The 15,597-nt window shown below is 46.7% G+C and overlaps 1 protein-coding gene across 1 annotated transcript in view; it reads right to left on the bottom strand.

Moving 5' to 3' along the window:
• Positions 1-13,137, bottom strand: part of TGFBR2 (transforming growth factor beta receptor 2) — a 92,197-nt gene extending 79,060 nt beyond the window's left edge. Inside the window, exon 1 of the mRNA XM_019422855.2 lies at positions 12,392-13,137. Coding sequence (XP_019278400.1) covers positions 12,392-12,485 — 94 coding nt within the window. The 5' untranslated portion in view covers positions 12,486-13,137. The remainder of the gene's footprint in view (positions 1-12,391) is intronic.
• Between the last annotated feature and the right edge of the window lie 2,460 nt (positions 13,138-15,597).

The raw sequence follows: 15,597 nt of genomic DNA, 5'->3' as shown, positions 1-15,597 counted from the left end.
TATATAGCACAGTGCTACCCACTTTCAGAAATGCCAAGGTACGATAGCTCTTAATTAAGGCCTACAAATGTCAAGGTAGTCTGTGGTTAAAAGCCTAATGAGTAAACGTGATAAATGCCATGAGTTCAGCAGAGAAATGGATCCCTAGGATCTTGGTTGCTGGTCAAGGGTAGAGCCATGGAAGACGCTTTGGGTAAACAGGGTGAAACTGACTCAGTAATTGACCTGAAGCGCTGTCAGAGCATTGCCTCTGCTAGCCTCGGAGCATTAGTTACATACGGTTTAAAGGGGGCCTTGTAGCTAGGAGGACTCAAAACACCCTCCAAAAACCAGAAGCTCCTACTCCCCTGGAATCCTTCTCCTCCTCAGTGGCAGAAGCAAGTCTGATCTGATCTCCCAAAATCACTGTAGATCCTTTGACTCCTCTGTGCAAAATGCTTTAACGCTACTGGAGCAGGACTTCTCAAGTATGTACATGAATCACCCCGGGATCTTGTTAAAATGCAGATTCTGGACCACCGGTTGAGTAGCCAGGTATCAGAACATCTTCAGTTGCTGTTATCAGGGGATGATGTAAAAGCAATGTTTTGGTGTCAGAATGCTTGAGCTCAAGATCTGAACCTCACCTGTATTATAACACATGAAAAGTAGATGTTAAATGAGGTTCCTGAAGGGGTGAGCAAATAGGACAAGCAGGGCTTGCTGGAGGTGATGGAAAACAGAAAACAGCAAAAAAGGAAAAGACTGGTTGGCCTGTGGCTCCTTGCAGTAAATAAACAGGTGATAAGAGGCAATAAAAATTATATGATTAATTATAATAGAAATGATAAGAATAAGAGAGTGCTCAGGATGGGCTGAGACTGTTAGAAAGTATTTTACAACAATAGGATTTAAGGGATTCCACAATGTGACCGTGGGTTGTTTTTTTTTTTTTCCTTTTCACATATTTGAGGTCAAATTTTATCAACATTTTCCCCCAATCCTATGGGTTTTGGGGAACAACATATAAAAGTGAGATGTAGTAATAAGATAGTCATTCAAAGGAATAGTTAGAAGATTCCTCTTTTGTGCTAACTGGTGTCTGCAGACACTACAGAAATGCAATTACGGGGCTCATAGCTACTCTTCTGCCTAAAAAAAGCAGTCTGCAATCTGCCAATCTGTAGCAAATTCTGTCTTTTCTGAGACTATGTTAAGAAAAGTGGTAGAGAAATCTTTGAAAGGCAGGAGAAGACTAAAAATATTCAGACGAGTTTCCTTTCTCTTCCCAAAAAACCCATAGAAGCTCCTTTAGGACGTTCTTTTCCTAGACACGGCAAAGCATTTCATAATTCTCTTCCTCAGGAAAAGCCTTCCCAGACACTGTAACCAATTCAGGGGAAAGGGGGAATGAGAACGCCATAATTAACCAAAGAGAAATGGTATTACCACCAAAACCAAGTCAGTCTTTTCTTCAGCAAGGAAGAAGTGCTAGGTTCAAGTAAACATGCTATTTAGTCAGGGTGTATGCTCAGGCACCTGTACCAAGAAATTTTCAAAATAACTATGGTTTCTTTTTCTTTTTTCAAGAGTAGTCCTCTCCAACAAACTCCAAGTGGATGTTTATCTGTCAGTTCTGACCTGTCATGACTTTTGAGTTTTCTGCTTAGATTAGTTAAGGATTATGTTTTCTGAGTCAGTTTCAATGATTTCCTCCACTAAGCTACAAAATGAAACATTTCAAAACAGAAAAAAAACTGGAAATATCATCTAGTCCAATTCTTGCCACTGTATGTAGAAAAAAATTAGACCTAGTGGGGCAGAGGGACTTAGGCAAGTCACCCAGACACCTTGGTTGTCATAACACACTTTAGTCTTCCTCAGCTGTCTCCCAGGCAGAATCTTCACTCAAACTAACGGTCAGATCTGGGTTTCATTCAAGATCAAGGTTCTGTGATAATTACATATTTACAATTTCTTTTCTACTTGGCATGGGGCCTCCAAACTAGGGAAATGATGAAGGGTTTAGCTAAGCCTGGGGGGTGGGGGGGAAGTTTGGGTTTGGTGATGTAACAATGCAGACTTCAGTCTCTGTTTGTATGGGGGTGGGGAAGGAGGCACTTCTATTTACTTTTTAGGCCAAAAAGCAAATCCTACCGTTAAGCATAGAGTTGGATCTTGTGAAGCTTTTAAATTTCAGGGCATTTTTTAAGGAAAAGAATACAAAAATTAAAAATAGAAATTTAGGTATGAAAGCAAATATTTAGGATTTAATATGGCATCTTACATGTTACAAATTTTAAAAAGCTACAAATACCACAAACATGAAATTTAAAAAAAAAAACAGTTTTTATTAACTGTCTGACATACCTTTGAAATATTTTTGCTACCTTTTTTGATTGCATACTCTTTGATCACCTCTTCCAAAGATATTTTACAATATTCTCTATAGAGATAATAGAAAAATATTTCAGGGGTGCCTGGCTGGCTCAGTTGGTTAAGCATGACCTTTGGCTCAGGTCATGATCTCACGGTTCAGGAGTTTGAGCCCCGCCTCGGGCTCTGTGCTGACAGCTTAGAGCCTGGAGACTGCTTAGGGTTCTGTGTCTCCCACTGTCTCTGCTCCTTCCTTGCTCATGTTTTGTCTCTTTCTCTCTCACACAAATAAACATTAAAAAGAAAGAAAGAAAGAACTCAATCTTTGCTCTAGAACTGTTGATCAGAATTTGTAATTTTTTAAAAAATATTTAAGCTTATTTATTTATTTTGAGAGAGAGAGAGAGAGAAAGCAAAAGCAGGGGAGGGACAGAGAGAGAGAGAAAGAGAGAGAGAATTCCAAGCAGGCTCTGCACTGTCAGCGTGGAGGCTGACACAGGGCTTGAACTCATGAACAAGATCATGACCTGAGCCAAAACCAAGAGTTGGACACTTAACAGACTGAGCCACCCAGGTGCCCCTGTAATTTATTGTTTAATAGCTTGGAAAAAATTTATTTCAGCTTTGTAAGTCATTTTAAGTGATATCCTATAAATATTTGAATTGCCTCTAAATTTGGGAAAACCTCCATCAAGTTTCTTTTATACGTGAGCTGTGATATTTAGGGCACCGCAAGATTTCTTTTTTTTTTTTTTTTAATTTTTTTTAACGGTTTTTTAATTTATTTTTGAGACAGAGAGAGACAGAGCATGAACGGGGCAGGGGCAGAGAGAGAGGCAGACACAGAATCCGAAGCAGGCTCCAGGCTCTGAGCCATCAGCCCAGAGCCCGACGCGGGGCTCGAACTCACGGACCGGGAGATCGTGACCTGAGCTGAAGTCGGACGCTTAACCGACTGAGCCACCCAGGCGCCCCAAATTTCTTAAATATTCTTCAACTTGATGACACTCGCTAACCACATTGCCAGTCCCCCTTCCAGAGCCAGGAGATGGGCCTATACCAAGGATAAGCCTTGCAAGTTACATCCCACCTTGGCATACCATATATATTCCCTACATACTTACACATCCTTGAATTCCCCCCAGTCCTTCCAAATAAAGGGCCGGTTTTGCTCCTTGAGGACATAAATGTTCCACAATGCATCAATGGATGTATATATTTCATTTTCCTACTGAGGTCACAAGACAGGCATGATGTCTGATTACTTGGCGTATGAATCAAGCACTATTTTATTTAGCTAAAGAGATTAAATGGGATAATAAATGAAAAACACTAAAGCATCAGAAAAATGTTGGATATAATCATTATTTTTCTCAGCCTCTATGTCCCCCCCCCCCCCACCCCTGCTACAATAGGGAAACTACTATGTCGATTTAGGCAGCCTCGCCTTTGTATAGTATGTAATGTAACAACTGGGAAGCCAGGTGTCTAAACCAAACCATCCTGGTTCCAATCCCAGCATAATCATTTGCTACCCAGGTAGACTTTGCTAAGTTTCCTAAACTCCGGAGGACTTACAATGAGCATTATAAAATCTACCTCATAGAGTTGTTTTGAAGGTTAACTAATAGAGGGGCACCTGGGTGGCTCAGTCAGTTGAGCGTCCCACTTTGGCTCAGGTCAGGACCTCACAGTTTGTGGGTTTGAGCCCCGCATCGGGCTCTGTGCTGACAGCTCAGAGTCTGGAGCTTGCTTTCTTCATACTCTGTATCTCCTCTCTCTCTGCTCTTCCCCAACTCGTGCTCTGTCTCTCTCTTCCGCTCTCAAAAATAAACAAACATTAAAATTTTTTTTGAAGGTTAACTCATAAAGATGTGATGCTCAGCATGATCCAGGAAGTAGCAAGATCTCAAGAAGCGAGCTACACACATTATTGGGAAACCTGTTCATGAAGGCTCCTGAATAAAGCTTCCTGGAGAGAGAGAGCTTCCTCACTCACAGGGAGCATGAGGCCAATTCGATATCCCTGTGTAGAAAAGTTGCACAGAGTTTTCGGATGGCCAGTCATATCCACAAAGCAGCTGGCTGAGTTTCCTCCCAAGTCAGTGAATTCTCTGTAATGATTTACAGCTTTCTCAGATAAGACCTGCTGTGGCCTATGCTCTAAGTATGTACCAGACTTCATATTCTCCTTCGAAACGTTCATGTTTGTTCTGCCAAATCCCCGGCTCCCCAACATGCATAGTTTGGGCAATCTATACCTTTGATAGGGTCAGAAGGGCTTCTTCCTTCTTAGCACTGTTCTACTGTTCTTGTTTTCCTTACAGAGGTTTGAGAGGGCCACGGATGCTCATGTAAAAATATTTACAGTAGTGGAAGAAAACATCTAGATAAGTCTCACCCTGCCCTAGTGTTCCCAACACATGGAGGAAATGTAACTAGGCATTGGGAAATCTTTAAAAGAAAAAAAATGTATACGTGAAATAGCACACAGAACAAGTCAAATGAATAGAACTAAAGTTTCCTTCAAGAAAATACTATGAGAAACTGAACTGCACACACACACACAAAAAAAAATACGTTATAATTACAAACAGAGTCTTAGCTTTTTCATGAATGACCAGTCTCTCCAGGGAAAATATAATACAATCCACAAAATCTAAGTTTGTACCCCACACCTCTGCAAAGGAATGTTCTTGAGGCCAGATGCATCCCCAGCACTGGAAGAGCCAGGGCCAGGACAAATAGAGGCCCACACACCACAGGGCAAAATACTGGAAGTTCTAAATTAAGCTGAGAAACTATTCAGTAAAATAGGTTTTGTCCTACTTCCACTGACAAAATGTATCTTCATAACACTTTGCAGGACCAAGTATCATTTTAAAACTCTTGAACTACTCAAATCCCTCCCTAGAACTGGGTGTTTCGGGTAAACATTGTCCGGGGCCTGGCCAACAACATAGCTTCCTCTTTCCACTGCCCCTTCCATCCTACATCAAGAGGGACCTTGTAAGATATGTACAGACACACAAAGCTGTAACACTCCCCTGAACACACCCCATACACACACAGCTGCCCCTTAGACATCGCTCAGGTGCACAGACTAGTGGCTATATGGGCCCTCACCAAAATGGACCAAAAGGTCCATATAGTCTGTCAAAGCTAACAGGGCCATCTGGGCAGCGAATTGTGGTTCCCAGGTACCTGAAACGTGACCTAAAAGAGGGAGGAGTTTGGATTCAGAGGCCCAGAGTCTCCTCACCCCATGGACAAGGGGTCTGACTTGAGAAGAATAAAGGGAGTGCCCTCTACAACCAAGGGCAGAGGACCCTTTTGCCCATACACTAGGCCTATATTTTAACTGAGCTGAAATAAACTGGGAGGGGGAGGAGATCTCATCAGAAAGAAAGAAAGAAAGAAAGAAAGAAAGAAAGAAAGAAAGAAAGAAAGAAAGAAAGAGAAAGAAAAGGAGGTGAGTAGGCAAGGAGGGAACGAGGTGTGGGGAGGAGGGGAGGAAGGAGGGTGGGAAAGAGGGAGGGAAGGAGGGAGGGAAGGAGGGAGGGAAGGAGGGAGGGAAGGAGGGAGGGAAGGAGGGGGTGAGTGAGCTGCATATTTTCAGAGCAGACAGTCTTTCCCACTCACAGCCTCACTAGTCATAGGCACTTAGTCTGCAGCTAAAGCCATCCTAAAGAGCTGTGCTTCAGCCCCATAAACAAAACAAAGATGCTAGGGAACCCATAAGAGCCTAAGCAAGCCATGCTGAGTTGACTACATGTAAGGAGGCAGTTGCTTCCTGCTGAGTGCCAAGACCTAAAAAGCTGATCATAGCAAGTAAAAGGCCGGAACTTATCATGAGGAGAAGAATCTTAACCACCTGCAAGCCTTCAGATTGGGTGGACCTCAACAGTCCAATCTCCCCCCTTTGGTATGCCTGATAAAGTCTGTTCCTTCTGCTCTCACCAACAGTCATTTGCGGCCTGTATGCAGAGGCTGACCCTACGAGCCTGGAATTTGGGCAGAGGCCCCTTTTGCCCACACGCTAGGCCTGGATGGTGCTTGTCCAATCGCCGCCAACAGTCAAACCATGGGTCACATGAAGGCCTCTGTGATCAGACTAGAAGAGTAGAGTTTCCTCGCAAAGAGACTGCCCTATCTTGATTTTCTGTAGTACAAAGAGAGTCAGGAAGGAGGCAGATCACGTAAGCAGAGCAAATCATGAAATCAGAGGCACTGAACTGATCCTATCAGAGGGTCACTTTCCCCTTGCTGAAACACGGGGACTCTTCACGCCCTCCCGAACTTCCATCTCAACTTCTGTACTCACAGATACACCACGTAAAAGAGCCAAGCAGAGTGCAAGCCGGGCAAACTTTGAATACACACACACACAAACCTCGAGTGACCTTGAGCAGACTCCATCTTCCCCATTTATAAATAAAGATAGCAGGCTTCTTCTGAAGATTAAATTAGATCAGCCATGTCAAGCAGCCGGCTGCGAGCAGATTTTCAAATGCTGGTTTCCCTTCTCCCCACTTCTCCCTGAGATGAGCTAATGTGCCCGCTCGGCCTTCTAAACCCTCCTGACATGCCAGGCAAGGAAGGAGAATGATCGCGGTGCCCAGGTCAGAAGCAACAGTACGGCGGGGGGGGGGGGGGGGGGGGGGGGGGGGGGGGGGGGGGGGGAGGGGGGGAACGGGACACAAGATGACACGGAAAACAGGTAGCACAAAACACGTGGTGAGTGTTCTTACTGCTAATGCTTCTCTGCTAAGTCACTTCCCCTGAGAATCATGCCTTAAATCGGCCAAAGCTGTAAGTGAGGACCCAGAGAGCGGAAGGTAACAAGGTAGCGGAGTTATGCTTTTATGTGGAAATTGGCTAAATAATGCCATGCTCTAGCCAGGAAGTAGGTTTCCTCTGCACCCTATTTTAAACTGTTTTGGTGGTTTGCATCAGACCTAAATAACATCCACACAGCTCTGCAGCACAGAGAGACTGCTCGAGGGCCACTCTGCCCTTAGACCAACTCTGCGTCACTGCTTATAAACCAAAACATAAAACCCTGATGAAAAAAGAAACTTAAAAGCTATATTTAGATTTCAGCACTTCATTTTTAATGAAAGTCTCCTTTCGACAACCTTCTAGAACAAAAAAAAAAAAGGACAGAGAATTCAGGATTTACTGGAGAATTTCTTCGGTGGAAACCCTAATGTTTTGGAAGGGCTTAGAATGCCTAATGCTAATTCAAAATGCATAGCTGAAGGGACTGGATGAGAACTTTCCTTCATGCCTTGTCAGAAGTTGAAGCCTCTTATTCCATATCTCACCAGAATAAGAAAACAAGGACATAGGATAAAAACAGCCACACTGCCCACTTAGATCAGAGCCAAAACGATTCCTTTCCTTTTTAATGTTTATTTATTTTTGAGAGAGAGAGCGAGCAAGCAGGGGAGGGGCAGAGAGAGGGGGGGTACAGAGGATCTAAGGTGGGTTCTGTGCTGACAACAGACAGCCCGATGTGGGGGCTTGAGCTCATGAACCAAACTCACAAACTCTGACCTGAGCCGACATCAGAAGCTCAACCAACTGAGCCACTTAGGCACCCCGGAGCCAAAACTATTCTAACCAAAAGTAAGATTTTACCATTCAGACAAACTCCCGATACATAGTGATTGCCTGGTTTGTTAAAATGCTTGGCCTGGATTGTACCAGCAGCTCAGGTCAACATTTCCTGGGTGCTAAGGTCTTAGCTCAACCTGGGTTGAGGTTTCTTTAGGCAGATGACACTTGAGCAAAGTGTTGTTGTTGGTTTTTTTTTTTATGTTTATTTATTTTGAGGGGTGGGGGGAGAGCATGAGCAAGGGGCAGAGAGAAAGGGAGAGAGAATCCCAAGCAGACTCTGTGCCATCAGCCAGAGCCCAACACGGGACTTGACCCCACGACCCTGGGGATCAGGCCTTGAACAGAAGTCAAGAGTCAGACAGACACCTAACTGACTGAGCCAGCCAGGTACCTCTACACTTGAGTGCAGTCTTTTTTTTTTTTTAAATTTTTTTTTTTTTTAACGTTTATTTTTGAGACAGAGAGAGAGAGCTATGAACAGGGGAGGGTCAGAGAAAGAGGGAGACACAGAATCTGAAAACAGGCTCCAGGCTCTGAGCTGTCAGCCCAGAGCCCGACGCGGGGCTCGAACCCACAGACCGTGAGATCGTGACCTGAGCCGAAGTCGGACGCTCAAACCGACTGAGCCACCCAGGCGCCCCATTGAGTGCAGTCTTAAAGACAAGGGAAAGTTATTCAGGGAGCCGGAGGTGTGAGCAGAGAGCAGCTTGAACAAAGACACTAACTAAAAGGGCTAAACTATTCAGGGCGTGTGTATACAGGATGACAGGGGTACATTGGGAAAATGTGACACTTGGTGGGATGCAAAGTCTCAGAATCAAAGGACAACCAGATCATGGAGCATCTTGTGAGGCCTGATTGAGGACTTAATAATAATGAAAGCTGCTATTTATTGAGCATTTATTATGCTGTGGGCACTGTGTTAAAGCACTTCAAAGCTTTATTTCATTTAATCTTTACCATGGCTCCATAATCCCCATAGCCAGTAAGCAGGAGGTGGTTCTGGAACCCAGGAAGGCCTCGATACCAAAGCTGGTATCTCTAAGCCTATCCTCAAAAGAAAGGCTGGATGGGCACATTGGGTCTACCACAATGGGCTACAGAGTGGGGAACCAGGGTGGCCCAAGTGGGGACCTACAACACGGCAGGTATAGAAAAGGGCAGATCAATGGAAAGAAAAGATGTTCAGAGGGACGGAGAAAAACAAACAAACATTCAACAGGCACTCCTATAAGAGCATTCAACAAGCAAACGGGCTTTTGAAAGAGGGGTCTAGGAAATAAACCACCAGGGTTCATTAACGCCTCCAAGTGCACAGGGTTAAACTATGTGCCCTTGTTTATGGAGGCCTTTCAAAGTCCTTGCACGAGGCCTTTCACACCCTCCCAAACGTTAAACTCAATGAGAGCAAAGACCCAAGTCTCATCTTATTCATTCAGGACAGTGTCTTCAGGTCTGAGCCTGGCACAAGAACATACTCATAAATACTGAGAAGACAGAATGAGTACTGGCCACTTTTACAATGGCACCAATGAGGTAGCATTCTTAATTGGAAACTTCGGGTTAAAAAATATAAAGAAAAAATTTTAAAGTAGCATTGATAACAAAGGGTTGGTAAATTAAAATGGAAACCATGTGTGGCACCTGGATGGCTCAGTCAGTTAAGCGTCTGACTTTCAGCTCAGGTCATGATTTTGTGGTTCCTGGGTTCAAGCCCCACGTCCGGCTCTGTGCTGACAGCTCGGATCCTGGAGCCTGCTTCGGATTCTGTGTCTCCCTCTCTCTCTCTCTGTCCCTTCCCCACTCACACTCTGTCTGTCTCTCTCTCTCTCTCTCTCTCTCTCTCTCAAGAATAAAGAAACATTTAAAAAAATAAAATGGCAACCTTGTAGCAGTTATGATAGCTACACAGACTGTAATAAGGACTCATCACCATGGGGTGCTACCTTGATAAAAGGCAATAAATCCAAACTATGATGAGTTTTTTGTATAAACCATAACGGGTGAAAAGTAAGCTGTTATTAAAGGAAGTGGCCTAGGGGTATAAATGTGTCTTCTGGAAAGCAATAGGACCAAAGATCAAATTCCGGGCCTAGCAATCTCTAGTCTCTGACCTTGACAAAGTAAGTACATAACATGATTTTAGGAAAGAACTTTATCTGTGTGACACTTTTACCAGCACTGAGACCGCCACAGAAATCTCTTGTTAGGGATTTGAAAAGTACAAGCGGCATTTTTCAGATCTGAAGAGTTTTTTGACATTTAAGATTTTCCCCTAAAGAGTAATTACTTAATTTGGGGCATTCGGGAAGAGTGGGTCTACGAAACAAACAAACAAACAAAACAGGATTTAAGAACATTTCTTCGAGAAGTTCGTTCTTATGCTGAAATCCTCTGCCCACTTATCAGTCTGCCAAACAGAAGATGGGACTTACTTAGGTGACCTAACAAGACACGGTAAACAATCTCATTTCCTCCCATCTTATCACACATTAAGATGCTCTGAAAAAGCCTGGACAGTTTACCAGTTAGTTTAGAAAAATCCTGAAACCGTTTACTCACATGGAAAATTAAAATGCAAGTGGAAGGTAGGTTTCTTGTTTTCATTATGGCTACCTTCAACCTTCAACTATCCTTGAAAATTTAATTTCAAATGAGTCCAAATTCAAAGTGATTCCTTAGTTCAAATTCGGAAACTTTAATTCCATCAAAATAGGAAACCTGTGGGTTTTGCAAAACTGTTCAAAAGCCTGAATGAAAAGCCACTAGGCTCTTAAGCTAATTGTTTAAAAATGTGTATACAGATGAAATGAAACGGACTCATGAACCACTGGGTCTGGAATTTGAAAATTCATAAATCTTATCCTCGTAAACAAAACCTAACCAAATCAGGGCCTGCTGATTTCCTTCTTTCGTAATCGGAAACGAAGAGTTTTAATGACTTTTAACGCACTCGGAAAATGAAGGGTGCTGTTTCAAAGCTTTACTAGCAAAATATAGTTCAGTTTTTAAGTATCTGGAATATAATCAGAGACAGTTGAACACTGTGGCGCTGCAACGTCGGAAAACATCCAAGAATGAAATACTAGGATCTTATGAAACTCAAATGCGCGTTAGGACGTTATGTTTACAACAGTTCTTCTGCCTTATTCCACTGAAAACTCCCATCTCCATGCCACGTTCCCTATGAGGCATCATTTTAAAAAGTTCTCAACCCTCTTCAAATCCTCTGAAAGGTACCATGTAGAACCCGGTGCTTCTCTCTTCTGGACAAACATAAAGGTCAAGTCTGCCTGTGGCCCCTTGGGAAAAACAAGCAAGTACCTGGAGGTGATGTGGCCTGCCAGATCCTCTACACTTCGTCCCAAATCTACCTACACAAGGCATCTCCAAATCACCGAAGGGGAAAGGCAGCGACAAGCGCTACCAATGAAAGGGATGTAAAACTATCCCAATGTAACCATTTTACAGATGAAGGAACTGAGTCCTCGAAAGGTCCAAATACTCAGTTCACCTTGACCCCAGCTGCAGACACTCAGTCGTCGGAATCACAGCTGCAAAAACTTTAACTTTTAAGGTCCCGGGGGTTCCGCACTTTCCGCAGCAAGTCAGTAAGAACTCAATTCCTGCATTTTTCACCTTCAGAAACCTCTAGGAAGCGTACGGACGGTCAGGAATCGAACCTTTCCAGAACCCAGCAACTCAGGGAAGGCAGGGCTGTCTTGCTCCAGGCCCCATCTCCAGCACCCAGCACCTAGTAGGCACTGAGTTCGTAATTCCCCGCCTTCCACCTGACCATCCCTGCTCCCCTCCCCGTCCACGCCCAGCCATCAGCGGGGCCAGAGAGCTTTCCTCGGGAAATTGTTTCTTTCCTTGAAACTTGCAGACAGCGACTGCGGGCCGAGAAGCCGGCCTGGGGCGACGTGCGGCGCCTCCCCCGAGCGAAGGCTGGACTCGCTGGCCACTGAAGGGGGGTGGCTCGGCCAGACCCGGGTGGGCGCGCGGCTTCGGCCCGGGCCGCGGCGACCCCAGGTGCGCCAGCTGCTCTGGCTGCTCGGCGGCCTCGGCTCCGGGCCGCGCGGCTCCCCTGCCTCCTTCGGATGCCCAAGCAACTTCTCAAACTTCCCTTTCCGGGGGTGGGGGCGCGCCTCGGACGCGGCCGGCGCAACGCCTTTCCTGGCCGCACAAAGGGGGCCCGACGTGCCCCGCGCCCCCTTCCCCTCGAACTTTCCTCCTCTTCCGAAAGAGAAACGCACACCCCGGCGCCCCTCGGGGAGCCGGGCTGCGTGGGTGCCGCCGAGGGAACTTTGCCGTTTCCGCCCGAGCGCCGGGCGCCCGGGGCCGCCTGTCAAGCGCAGCGGGGACCCCCGGCGCCCCGCCGAGCCCGCCTGGGGCGGGGGGAGGGGGCACTCACCGGACTTCAGAACGTGCGGCGGGATCGTGCTGGCGATGCGCGTCCACAGGACGATGTGCAGCGGCCACAGGCCCCGGAGCAGCCCCCGACCCATGGCAGCCCCCGCCGCTCGTCATAGACCGAGCCCGGAGCGCAGCGGACGGCGCCTCCCGGAGCCCCGGCTGCGCCCCCGCGCCGCGCCCTCTCGGGACCCTGCGCCGGCCGGCCGGGCAGATGCGCGGGCCAGATGCGGCGCCGCTCGCCAGCCGGGAGGGGGCCTGGAGGCCGGCGGGGCGCGGGGAGGCCCCCGGCGGCCGAGGGGAGCTGCGCAGGAGGCCGGCTCCTGCCCCCGGCGAGTGCGCGCGCGGGGGTGTCGTCGGTCGGTGCGCGCGAGTGACTCACTCAACTTCGCCCGGGCGCCGCGGGGGAAACAGGAAACTCCTCGCCAACAGCTGGGCAGGACCTCTCGCCGCCCGAGAGCCTTCTCCCTCCGCTCGGCTTTCAGCCCTCGCTCTCCCTCCTGCCTGCCAATCACGTCCCTGAGACCGGCCCCTCCGAGGGCTTTGGCAAACTTTCAGCTGCCCCCGCCGCCCTCAGGAGTCGCTGGCTCCGAGCGTTTGCCCCCCCGCGTGACTAAGGGCACGCGTCTCAGAAAGTAGCCGAACACCGCGAGTCTGCACGCTTTGCACGAGCTCCCGCCCCAAGCATCCTCCCCCTCCGCACACCCCCCTTTGCATTGTTCCCGGGTGCTCCGGGATCGTGTGTTCAGCCCCCCAAGTGCAGCCCCCGCGAGCGGATGCCGAAATCTGAGGCGTGAGCGCAGTTTTGTTTCAAATTAAATAGCAAGTAGCGCCTCGAGAAACTTTTGTTTCGTTGTGAAATGTTTTCCTTACTGTAGGTCCAAGCCCGGAAGTTTTTTTTTTTTTTTTTCCTTCCCCCCCCCCCCCCTTTTTTTCCTCAAGCTTTAATGTGCGTGTTAACCAAATGAGTATCTTGCTAAAATGTAAAATTTCTGATCCAGGCCCCCCAAGCTGCAGCGTTTCTGAGGAGCTCTGGGGTGCTGCCTCCCGTTTTGAACTGCCCCTTCCTGGGGGGTGGGGGTGGGGGCGCTTCAGTGAGTGTAAAGGAGCAGCCACCACAGAGGGATAGTGGTGGGACATTTCATGTGCAGAATGGATGGAGTATGGCAATAAATGTTAATATCAGAGTGGCCCAGGAGTGAGAGAAGTGCCAGGGTTTGCACTCCAATACTGCCTGTGAAGAGAGAAGCCTTAGCGCCTCTGCACCAGGGAAAGCTGGGGCAACCTTGAACCCTCCCTTCTTGCTAGGCTGACCAGGTTTGCCCGAAGAGATCCATGTGCACACCTGTTTTGAAGTTCGATCATTCAAGGAGCCCCTTTTCCTTTCCCAAGCGTCTTGGTTGGGTAGGGAATTAATTACATGCTTATCCCAGTTCCAACCGTGTACGGTTCTCTGGTCAGGAGATCTTCCAGCAGGTTACACAATGAACTTATTTCCTTTATCTGAGAGAAACATTTGCAGAGGCAGGTGGCCAGGTTCATTGGGAATGAAAGCAAATAGCTCTCCCGGGAAACCCAATGCTGGAAAACCTCCCTGTCAATCTAAGAGTTCATTTGCTTGATCCTGAAGCCATCAGCCTTGTCACCATTGTTCCACCCAACACGGAAGCTGCCTCTGAATGTCTCTTAGGAAAAGGCCGCTTCCCAGCCCTCTTGTGTTCCGGATGCTGGAAGTGCAGGGAAACCAGGAGGGGCCGGGCATCTTCTTGCTCAACCACAGCCTCGCCAAAGCTGGTGCCACTTGAGCCACCAAGGAAAGTGGAGTTCAAAATCTGCTTCTTGCCATTTTCTCCACTGCCAACCCTTGGGCGGGAGTCTCCCAACCACCCATCCCCAGTCCTGGCCATTCTGGGCACCCAATTTCTCAAATCAGAGCTAACGTCCATTTTTCAAAGTGCAAACCTAATTATCCCAGTCCTCTGATTAAATGCATTCAGTGGCTTCCCACTGCTCTTGAGAGAGGGTAGAAATTCGATCCTTCAATTCCCTTCCTCTCCTGCTGAGAGCCTTCTCCAAATTCCCTAGAGCATGTCCACTACTCCTCTTGTACAGAGCCACCCCTAGGGCCCCCTTCCTTCTCTCTGTTCTTCCTTTCTTCTTCACCCAGCCAATTCCTCGTCTTCTTGGTAAATCCCAACTTCTTTGATGGACACGATTTCCCTAACCTCTCTGAATAGACTTTTTATTATGTGTTCTCTTGGCACCCTTATGCTTCTCATTTTTAACACTTACTACAGGTATCATTGTGTCATTATCGGTGTCACTCTTTCACTTCTATTCCTCTCCCCAGCTCAAGTCCAAATTGTTTGAGGACAGGGATTAAATTTTTCCCTCTGCTCACCATTGTGAGCTTAGTTCCTAGCATGTAACAGGTGTTTAATAAATAGCTGTTGGGGGCGCCTGGGTGGCTCGGTCGGTTAAGCGTCCGACTTCGGCTCAGGTCATGATCTCACGGTCCGTGGGTTCGAGCCCCGCGTCGGGCTCTGTGCTGACAGCTCAGAGCCTGGAGCCTGCTTCAGATCCTGTGTCTCCCTCTCTCTGTGACCCTCCCCCATTCATGCTCTGTCTCTCTCTGTCTCAAAAATAAATAAACGTTAAAAAAAAATTAAAAAAAAATAAATAAATAGCTGTTGGATAAATGAAAGAATGAGTTAATAAAGATTTAGAAGAAAATTGGACTTCAGTGCCCTACTTATTCCACAGCTCTGGAGAAGGCATTCTATTACCTAATAAATTGAGATGTAAACAGGCTAGTTTTTAGCTACAGGTGATGTCACTATTACTTCCTTTTCTTTAAAAAGGAGAAGTGTGTGGGTATTTTCTCTCTTCTTTTTTTTTTTCTAAATTTGCCCAAGTTCCTCTGGACAGCTTACATATACTTCCTTACTCCTCCAGACATACTGAGAAGCAAATAAATGCCCAGGTGATCCCAAAGACTTTTTTTCCCCTGTATTTAATGCAAAAACAGATGTTTTACATAGTCAGAGGCCAGGTTTAAGATACTCAGTTCCGTGGCAGAGAATTTAACTGGAGGGCCTTTGCCATCATGTGTTAGTAATGTTGACTTTAATGTTGTTTGCCTTTAACATTTCTGATTTAATCCCCAATCTCCTGTGAAATTGAGAGTCTGAATTCAGCATTGCCAAA

The sequence above is a fragment of the Panthera pardus genome, unplaced genomic scaffold (genome assembly GCF_024362965.1).
Source record: "Panthera pardus isolate Hobbes unplaced genomic scaffold, ASM2436296v1 HiC_scaffold_16, whole genome shotgun sequence".
Lineage (NCBI taxonomy): Eukaryota > Metazoa > Chordata > Mammalia > Carnivora > Felidae > Panthera > Panthera pardus.
Note: the sequence above shows the minus strand (reverse complement) of the source record. Positions and strands in the feature narration are given on the sequence as shown.